This window comes from Passer domesticus, chromosome 2, assembly GCF_036417665.1.
Source record: "Passer domesticus isolate bPasDom1 chromosome 2, bPasDom1.hap1, whole genome shotgun sequence".
Classification (NCBI taxonomy): Eukaryota; Metazoa; Chordata; class Aves; order Passeriformes; family Passeridae; genus Passer; species Passer domesticus.
The window spans coordinates 39,415,944-39,426,511 of NC_087475.1; the positions used below are offsets into that span (position 1 = coordinate 39,415,944).

At 39.9% G+C, this 10,568-nt stretch overlaps 1 protein-coding gene across 1 annotated transcript in view; it reads right to left on the reverse strand.

Moving 5' to 3' along the window:
* ITGBL1 (integrin subunit beta like 1) overlaps positions 1-5,902 on the reverse strand; it is a 123,398-nt gene extending 117,496 nt beyond the window's left edge. The window contains exons 1-2 of the mRNA XM_064408327.1: positions 5,699-5,902; positions 4,218-4,429 (exon numbers count right to left, since the gene is read on the reverse strand). Coding sequence (XP_064264397.1) covers positions 4,218-4,429; positions 5,699-5,781 — 295 coding nt within the window. The 5' untranslated portion in view covers positions 5,782-5,902. The remainder of the gene's footprint in view (positions 1-4,217; positions 4,430-5,698) is intronic.
* Between the last annotated feature and the right edge of the window lie 4,666 nt (positions 5,903-10,568).

The window sequence follows — 10,568 nt, forward strand, 5'->3', positions numbered from 1 at the left end:
ATTCCATCTTCAAATTCCTAACTCTCTCAAACTGGTATATATACCATCTAATAAACTTCCATGGATGCATAGCTACGTATTACATTAATACTTCAATTTGGATTTATCTTGTTATTTCTACATCTACTGCTTGTCAATTTAATTTTTCACTTGTGTTCTCTACATAGTTTAAAACCTTACAGATCAGGAAATAATGGCACTTAAATCCTTTTGTCCTTCATGTTATGTATGATAACACCTCTGGCTGTTCTACGACTGGCATTATATTGCTGAACTAGTCTTAAAATAGGTACAGCATCCACAGCAACCACAGCTTTGGAGAAAGAAACAGAAAAAATCTTTCATTGGCTTGAAAGGCAGCAAGTTATACAGCAACTGCTTATGGAAAATCAGACTGTGCCACCCTTTTTCTCTGTAGGTGTAAAAGGTGCTTCAGTTTGGAAGAAAAATTGTTTATAAAATCTTAATAACTATGAAAAAAACAAAGATAACAAAATACAGTTCTGAGCAAAGACAAACCTTCGTCATGTGTTGCTGCCTATGTTGCCACCAAATTGTATCTCTCTTTTCATCTCACCAACTACAAGAGTGCAATCATACACGTCCCAGCTGGCAGTTCTTGTGGTGCATTCTCTAAGAACATCTAAAGTGTCCCCACTTCAGTTGGCCAAGGAAGTCTATGCTTAGTTTAGTTTTTCTATCTTCATTAACCACAGACACAGTTAAAAATATTAAATAAAAAAACCCAAACAAACCAACCAAAAAAAACCAAACAAAATGAAAATCCAAATGAGCAAACAAACACAAACAAAACCCACAAAAAATTCACTACAATGGATTTTCCACTATGCAAAAACCCCACAGACAAATAGATATCAAGCAGTGACGTGACAGGAATTAGTCCTGTATTCCACTTTCCCTCGCACACAATATGGGCTCCACTTATGCTAAGAAAGCCTGAGGCAATATGCAACTGTCTGAGGTGAGAACTACTATCTGCAAAAAACAGCAACAAGTATATTGTCTGTTCTGAAAGGAGCATAAATCTTTTGGGGATCTGATTGTTTTTGATTCTGTCTTCCTCTCTTAGCTCATCTCCCTGCAGATCAACAACAAAAGATAAAATAAAGATGTCCCTGACAGGGACAAGAGAATGACAGGACAGCATCTACTTGATTTCCTCTACACCCCATGATACAGACAGCAAATAAAAAGGCCAGGAGGAGGACAGAAGACTCAGTGATTCAGACTACACACAGTACTTAGTTTCTCTCTTCTTTTCTGACTCCATGAGGGATCACCTGTTACTTTATCAATCCCAGTGGGATAAAAGGCAAGAAAATTATTGGAACTCCCTCTAAAGCACCTGGAATCATAATGGGATAGAAATACAGCAAAGTCTCAAGGGAAAGTAAAAGGACAGCAAAATTTAAATCTGCTCTTCTTTATTACTCATGCCATAATCTCTTTCCTATTTTATAAAAGGTTTATTAGAAAAAGCAAATCAATCAAATGGATATCTGACATTTTCTTTACCTTCAGGCCTTCTCTCTCCAGAATATATTTGTTCAACAACTGGTCCAGAAAGTGGATCTGACACAGAAAGTGCCTTTAAGATAATGAGCTGCACATTGAGCAACTAAATATTTTTTTTTAGCTTGGGACCGGCAAAGGAAGTGGAGGTATGTCTGAGCTGACTGGCAGGGCAACACAGCTATCTTTGGCATTCATGACTCAAACAACTCTGCCTGTCCACCTCTGAATATGAACATCACTGGTGATCAGACATCAATCACTTGTAAAAGGAATTACTCTGGCAGCTTTAAAAGTAGCTTGTTTTAAACAGCATTAGCCTCAAATGCAATGGTTTTCTAGAGGGATATTGAAAGAGTGCCTAGAAGTTCTCCATGTGGTAACCAGTCAGCAGTTACTGTTGCTGCCTATGTCAGGAGAGGTCCGCTATTAAAAGGGACAGCAAATGTCAAAATAAAAACATGAAAAAGAAAATTAAAGCAGGAAACAGAAACAGAACTGCAGTAAGACATTATGGCTATTCACTGAGAGGAAACAACTTCACCATTAAGTCAAAAAATTGTCTAAAAATGCAAAGAAAGAGAAATATGTCATATACTGGAAATTGGCTTGGTGATGTAATGTTAAGAAACATCACTGGATGTAGTTCACTGAATAGCTGGGTAAGGGAAAATATTATTCATACAACATAAGTTCCAGTCTCCTGCCATTAATCCTAAATCTGACCTTCTTTTCTGTGTTCCATTCCTCCTACATACACACAATTTCAGTGAATAAAAACATGGTGGAAAAATGAAGAGGGCAACAAGTACAGCCTGAAAGGAGGTGTTTCACCAACTGGATCCCAGCTCCAAAAGAGTTACCTGGGGCTGCTCTCCTGCAGTGCTGGGCAGCCCTGGACTGCAACAAAATCAGCTGGATTTTTAGCACAGTTGTTGATAAACCCAAACGAAGCAAGCAGAACTCCTGTACCCTTCACAGTTGTTTCCCTCCCCAGGACTTAGTACTGAATTTTTTACTACTTATTTTTTTCCAGAAAAGAGAATTCAAATTATTTCACATCTCAGTGATAACATGGTAACACGGCTTCAATACTCCAGCTAGAAGTGACAAAGTGACAAGTACAGAAAATAGTTTTTAAAAAAAGCATTTAATCACTTAGCATTCACATCTTTGAACTGCTGCATGAAGTGCTACCCAAAAGCTAAATATTGTTAAGAGACCTCTTGGCTCTGTTTATACTGTGAGCACACTATACCATGAAAGCCCTTACAAAACTTGCAGCCACTGTTCATTACATTAACAGGAACATGATGGTGGAATTTACAGTAGAATATTAAAATTGAGGGAGCTTTCAGTTTCCCTTTATGCAATTAACCCAGCAACAACAGCAAGCACTTTGAAATAACACTACCAATAAAAAAATTCATGTTGGGGACAGCAAAGCAGTGAAATGCTATAATATTTCTTATGTAGGGGGATTTAACACTGCTTACTGCAGAGTCTATGAATCAGTTTCTCTACGGAACTCTAAAGCCACAGGTGCCAAATATAAATCTTTTTCTCATAATCCCATTCTTGGTCTTTTCATGTTATTACTGGACTTCCTGGATAAACTGTCGCTAAAGTAAGTTTGGGATTTTTTCCTACAAAATTTGCCAAACCAGCTGCTGGAATGTAATTGTATTGTCCTCTTACTAGAAGAATTTCTGTAACATTCGCATTGACCTAATTGCAGGTTTTGGCCTGAAAAGATGACACGTTTCTGTGAATCTGGTAAAGCTGTTGAGAAAGGGATACTAGAAATGAAGCACCCTTCTGGCCCCTTTCATCAAGCTCCAGGCTGAATCCCCTTAGGAATGTGATGGCATTTCTTCTCCCTGCTTTTTTTCTGAAATACTATTCTAAGCTGCTTAAAAAAAAAAAAATAAAAAAAAAAAGAGAGGAAAATATTAAAATCTGACCAAAATAAACCAGAAATTTAAGTAAAGACAGCTGGAAAGATGAAAGAGTGATAATGTTTAGATGTAAACCAAGCTACACGTTCCAACAGCTGGCAGGAACTAAATTTTGTCCCAGAAATGTATGTTATTAAAGAATACAGTGTCAGTGGGGAAATCCCTGAAACCACAGTACAATTACATTGTTTTAAGTCTTTATTTGGAAAGCATTATCATTACTTAGAGAAAAACAGAATTTTCATGTTTTATATAGTTAGTATGAGAGTGGTACATCTTACAGTAAGTCTTTTTTCTTACAGCAGGAGAAGAAAAAAAAATAATAATGGAACAAAATTGTTTGTAGATAGTTTAAAGCCAGGGTAGATACCATAAGCCATCATTAGGCAAGCAATTCAAATGAAGAAATATATAAAAGTGTGATCAATATGACATACTATATTAGACTTAAAACACAGTTTGCAGAGCCTCCAACCCAAAGCAACTTCTGCTTTTGCCCCTGCTGCAGATGAATCTTGCTCTAAGCTCTAAGTCCCATTTTATGGCAGACACAGTGCCTGTATCTTTACTCTGGCAAAATCCTTGGATATTCCCACACTTCTATTTGGAGTCATGTTTCAGGGACCCATATATAATCATGTCTCTACCGTATCAGTGTGCTATGTTCCTGGTTTCAATATATACTCCTCATTTGCTAAACTCCTGTCATCATCAGGGCTCCCTTACCTGCGCAGATCTTCCCGTCGTAGGTCTCGCACACCCAGTCGTGGCACTCGCAGAGGGGGCCGTAGTATTTGCCAGACTCAGTCACTTGGCAGATGCAGACCCCACACTCACACCTGCCTCTGTCATTGCACAGCTTCCCCCCTGGGATGCGGCACCTGAGCTCCGACTCAGCCTGGGACAGCCGGCAGGAAGCAGGAATACCCAAAGCGCTCCTGCGGGGGGCAGGAAACAGAATAAGCTGCGGTCAAAGCCAGGGGATGCAGCTCATAGCTGATGTGAGCTTGGCACCATTTGAAACCACCCTCCTGTCACTGGCTTCAGCCAACACCCAGAACAGTGTTCTTACCACCTCTTCAGCTATGGTTGCAAATTATTACTTGCCTCAAATCACCCTGTTTTCTTCAATTTCATCAGAAATCTCATTGCTACCTGCAAGAATGCTTATACTTTATTTTACTTACCTTTTTAACTACATTGGCCTCATCTACTTTCCCATCAGGCATATCTGGTATATATGCACAGACACTTATAGTTTGATTATCCATCATGAAACATTTTGATCTTAATTATTTAAAAAAGTTTAGAGACACCATATACATCAAACATCTGGGTAGCATAAGAGGAACATATATCATACAGCACACTTAAGGTTGATTCTAATAAAATATCTTTCCAGGATTCTTCTGGTTGTCAAACATATATGATCCATGCTTCCAATGGAAAAAGGAGATCAAAGTAATCATGGCTTTCCACACAACACTGTAGGTTGTGGCTGTGGTTTTGGTAATGGCAGCAGAAGCCATTTCTAGATCTGTAGATTTGCAGCTCTGCCATGCAATTGTACCATGCACCGGAGCACATGGAGATCAGGACTTTCAGGATATACTCAGGGAAAATCACACTTTGTCTCATCAGGAGCTGAATCACAGGAAAAACAACAAAGGACTGCTCAGGGCAAAAACAGGTCTTCACAATGCTAAGGAATACTGAAGATGTAGATGAATAGAACCTGCCCTTCTCAGATTTTGCAAGGCTCTGGAGCAAAGGAACCACTGGCCTTAGGAGCCAGCGCGTGCTGGCTGTGGTGGAGGTGGAGAGTGAAGGGCACTGCACCTCATTGTGCCACGGCACCAAAGGGTACCAATAAGCAGGGTTCTGTGGTTTAGGTGCCTGCTCCACTCAGGCAGCAGAATCTAGAGGTTTGGGTGTAAAGAGTCATCACTAGCCAGCTCTTCTCCCTTCGCTGCTTTCAGAGTGTGCATTTGGGGCATCGAATGCATCGTTGCAAGTAACTCTGCAGTCAGCACATGCCCCTACCTACTGAGGTTCCCAGTGACCCAGAGCACTTCCCTCAGTGTCACCTCTAAGGAGGCAGAGGAAGAGCCAACAAACTGCTCCACCGCTCCCTCCGCAAGCCCAGCTTCCACACTGCTGCACCTCAGAACCCGCCGCACCCCGTGAGCGCGGAGAGCCGCACTTACCGCAGGGCCGGGGGCCCGGCCGGCAGCGCGGGGCCCAGCAGCAGCAGCAGCAGCAGCAGCCCCGGCAGCCCCGCTGCGAGCATGGTGCGAGCTGTGCTGAGCCGCACCCGGGGCGCTCCTGCAGACGGGCGGACAGACGGGCGGACAGACGGGCGGACGGAGCCGGCAGGCACGCGGAGAGCTGCGCGCTGGACAAGCCCGGCTCCAGCGCTGCTCCCCCCGAGCTGCAGTGGCTCTGATTAGCTGCCTGGGAGCGGGATTTGGGCAGCACTCTGGGAAGGAGGCCGGTGCCAAACCCCGAAGTTTACAGTCTAGGCAGGGAAGTAATTAGAAACAGTTGCGCAGCCAGATGGTTTATTTTGATGTTTTAAAAGTGGCCCTTTCACAGATGTGAACGAACTGTCTCATTCTCAAAGTAGAGCCACCGTAAATATTTGAGGTATGTGTATCCCCCTGTCCTTTGACAGACGGCTGCTTGGGATAATCTGTGAAACTTGTACGGCCCAGGAGACAGGAGCAGCGCTCCCCAGCTGCAGCATCCCTGCCTGGCTGCTGGAGCAGCTCCCTGGCGCCTGCCTCCCCAGGGCCGTGCCTTCCCTCCGCAGCCTGAGGTCACCTGCCCACGTCACAGCACCGTGCGACACTGCAGGCTGCCGACCCACACCAGCATGACTGACTGCACATTAAAAGTATTATTAGTTAGCCATTTCCTAATGCCTTATTAAAACACAGTCCAATTCTTCATCTCAGCAGTGGGAGATTTTTGAATTGCTTTAAAACTGAGCTAAAAGGAAGGACAGTCTTTCCAAATGAATCAACTTCGGCAGATACGGCCACGTGCACTTCTTTATGCTGCAGAAAAGTTTTAATCCCTCTGGCTGTCCTGGGAAATTGCTGTTTGCCTGATATCTCCCTGGGATGGAAAGTTCTAAAAGAAACAAACTTTGATCACAAAAGATGGTAAGTTATAGGTGTCCTAGTCTACACAGACATTTTTTAAGCAGGCAGCTGAAAGAAGTTTTCACTGGTTTTGAAGCCTGTATTGGAGATTAAAGCCCTCAGTATCTTTCTCAGAATGAAAAACTCTTGTTTTAATTTCATATTAAATATCTAATATACCAAAGATTATATACTGTTTCAGAAAACATTTTAAGATTTAGTTAAAATTCTGACTCAGAGGCTAGAGGCTGCCGTTCCTATGAGTTTAAGTGGGTGTCTTACATTTTCCATAGTGAACTCAAGGCTACAATTCACAGCATTCCTGCTAACATAACTAGTTCTGCTAGTTATATTCCTGGGGGGGAAAAAAAAAAAAAAAAAAAAAAAAAAGGCATCATGCATTTGACTTTGTTCTGCTGGCCTTATATACGACAAAAGAACCTTTAAAATCTCGTTTGGGGTCTGTTTTCAGTCAACTACCTACTTTGTTGGAGGATGAAACTTTATCGAAAATCAAAAGAAGAGACTGGACAAAATCTGCTCTAGAATATTTGTTAACATATATTATTAGACCCTGAAGATATACAGGTTAAAGTCAAATATTATTCCAATGGACTATTAAAACACAAGATTTTGTCGTATTTTAGTAAGTTATCTTGAAGTTGTGAAGTGCAACTGCCTACCCATAGTGTACTACCTTCTTTATGACACATAACTTTAGCTTAAAATACAAGCAAGGAGAATTAAGATGTAAAAAAATCTAAAAGCCCCATATACAGCTGTTGAATATCAAATCTATTTTTTACCAGTTTTGCTGCCCTTTATAGTATATTTCATATTGCAAGTGTGTTAAAATATTTTCTCAAGCAATGCAAATCATAAACATCCTGTATTGAGTGATCTGTTGGCTTCAGTCTTGTGAATGTTTACAGTCCTGCTAACCCCATGTGTTTGACTTACTTTGATGGATCTAGTGAAAAGGAAAGTAGTATTGGCAGGCAAATCAATAAATATTTATTTCTGACAGTCCTTGAACTTTGAAGTCCACATTTAATGCAGCTCTATTTATTCTGTGTGATAGTTTTTGAAATGTATTTATAATGCTGCAATAAAAAAAAAGTTCATAAATTAAAACACTTTAGATTACAGAAAGGAGCACTTTTAAGAACAATGTGATTGTCAGAAATTATACTGCCTGAAGTCTCAATTTAGAGAGGAATAAAGAGAAAGCTTTGCATTTTAAACAATAGTAATTCCCTTTTAGCACTAAATTTATCTTTAATCCACAACTTTAAAGGCTGCCATCTGTTCATCTTCCTCCTTTTTCCCTGAGCAGACTGTTGCTGACAGGTATTCAGAAGACTTTCAAACAGACTACAAACTATAACTTCAAATGTACAAGGAGAAGACATTCACCATGATATGATGAACTTATCACTGTCTTATTCCTTTTACATCTGTCATGTTTTGAAGGAATACACACCTTTTTGCTGTGGACTTTTCAAATTTGGAGAATGCGTATTTACACAGTTGAAGCATGCAGTATTTGAAATGTGCACCCAGAGCTTAAATTTAGTAAGTGCTTTCAAGTGTACCAGTCTCTAACACAGTATCTTAGTGCTCCCTTAATGGATTTTAACCTTCTCTTAGATTATTATTTAATCATTTAAGCCTAGAATGTATGTACGCATGCATGTATAAACATGTTAAAAATTATATATATTTATATATATACACACATGTGGTGTGCGTATATATTCAGGAGCTAATTGGCTTCCAAACAGACTGTAAATTCAATTTAAAAGGAGTCAGTCTCTTTCTAAATGGGAACTTGACATGCTGCCTTGAGAAATACTTCCTTTCCGCCACTCCTGTACACAGCCCTAAGTAACTTTGTTCTCTACTGGATAACATACACCTACACAAAACACAGCAGTTGTACAATGCAACTTCTCCTATGTATTGGAGTTTCAGACTAAGGCTCTAGACCTGTAGGTGCTTGGTAAATGTATAGTTTACAAATGGTAATGCCACCTCTTCCAGAATAAAGGTAGAAAAGAGAAAGTCAACATATTGCTGATGATCAGGAGATGCTGGAACACACCTGCTAATACTAAACTGCCTTTAAAAAACAGCCAGTAGGTTTGAATAATACTTGACAGAGTCAAAATTACTTCAAATAAAGACATGGAATAAAAAATAAAAAAAGGTACTGTTAAGCACACTTACACTTGAACCTCATTTTTAAGTGTATCCCTGTTACTGTTCTTGATAAAGTGTGCAGGATTAGGTAAAGACATTGGGATAAACCTTTTCCATGCAATTTTATTGACCAGTAGAGGAACCAGCAGAGTAATTTCCTATCCAAACTGGTGAAGGCTATTTTTGTGATTTTATACTCTTGCGAACTGTTTAAAAACTAAGCTGCAAGCCTGGGGGTAGACAAGATAATTCATAGGCAGTGATTTTTTTTAAGGCAAACAATATCTTAACTTCAATTTTGCCAGAATTGTTTTTATAATAAATCAAATAAGAATATTATTTTAAAAATAAGGGAAAAATAAAGAAAAAAAGCCTTTTTACTCTAAGTGGACTCATGCTGGAGAAGAATGCCCAGCAATGTTGTGGGATCTTCACCCTTGGACACAGTCAAAAGCCATCTGGATAGGGTTTGGGCAACATGCTTTAGGCTGTCTTGCTCTGCGCAGGTGGATTAGACTAGGCCATCTCCAGAGATCCTTTCCAACTTCAAATATTCCAAAATTCTATGACTCTGATGGCATAATGTGCTATTGAACAAGGTTTCATTTGGTTTGGAGAGGCAGATGGACTCTGTCTACTCCTTTATTACAGCCTTTATTACAGTGAACATTTTAATTTTGTTGTCACTTCATAAAGCCATCAGCTTTGCAAAACACATTCCATGCCATTCTTAAGGATTTTCTTTTTAACAGAACAAAATCAAAATGCACATAAAGTGAACAGTTTAAGCTTAAAAAAATGGAAACCATCAAAATCTGTCAAATATTCCTCCCGGGTTTCCATTGAAGCCATTTTAGCAACAGTATGGGTTTTAAAGAGTGGAAACTGAAACATTCAAATGCAGAGGCATTCAGTTACATCAAAATTTTCTAAAATTAACCAAAAGTTGAAAATCCCACATATCAAGCAATTATTGTTCCTCCATAAAATGTGGAATAAGGATAATTTTAAGTGTCCGGTGATTCTTCTGTGAAAAACATAGAATCACTAAACTAGGTGGCTGTAAAGATCTAATGCAAACCACTTTAACAGCCACGAAGCAAGAAGTACTTGATGTAGTTAACTAAAATCTGTCTGAATGGAAGAGCTCAGAAATGCATGGCAACTGTTGAGAGTCATCACTGTGCTGGTCAGTGCCGTCCCTGGAAGGGAGCAGGAAACAGAGTACACCAGAGCCGTACAAAACTGAAAACCTTGTGTTAATTTTGCTGACATGACATGGAATCTGGGACAGCTGATGGTATCACACAGGGAATACAAATAGCTTTTGGAGTTACAGGATCGAGGTTAGCACAAGATAAAAGCTGAGCTGGTCTGAATGTAGCTGGCTCGAATAGTACAGAATATAAGCTACCCAAACAATTCATAGGCCAACATTAATCAAGATGTTATTTTGTTATACTCTAGGGTAAAACCTTAGCTTACTCCTTCATGCCTCAGTTGAAACTTTAAATAGCTGGTAGGTCTTTTGTTTGTTCAGTGTTTGCTAGTGAACTGCCCTACACAGCAGTAACACCCTGCTTTTACAGAGGCTTTATGGAAGCAGAAGGTATTTCAGCATGATCTTGCAAGAAAGCCCAAAATGCCAGAAACAACACTGCATGTTAAAACCCAGTCTACTGCGTTCTTAACTATTTAGTATTTATTTCAGAAAGCAAGCAAAGCTCTG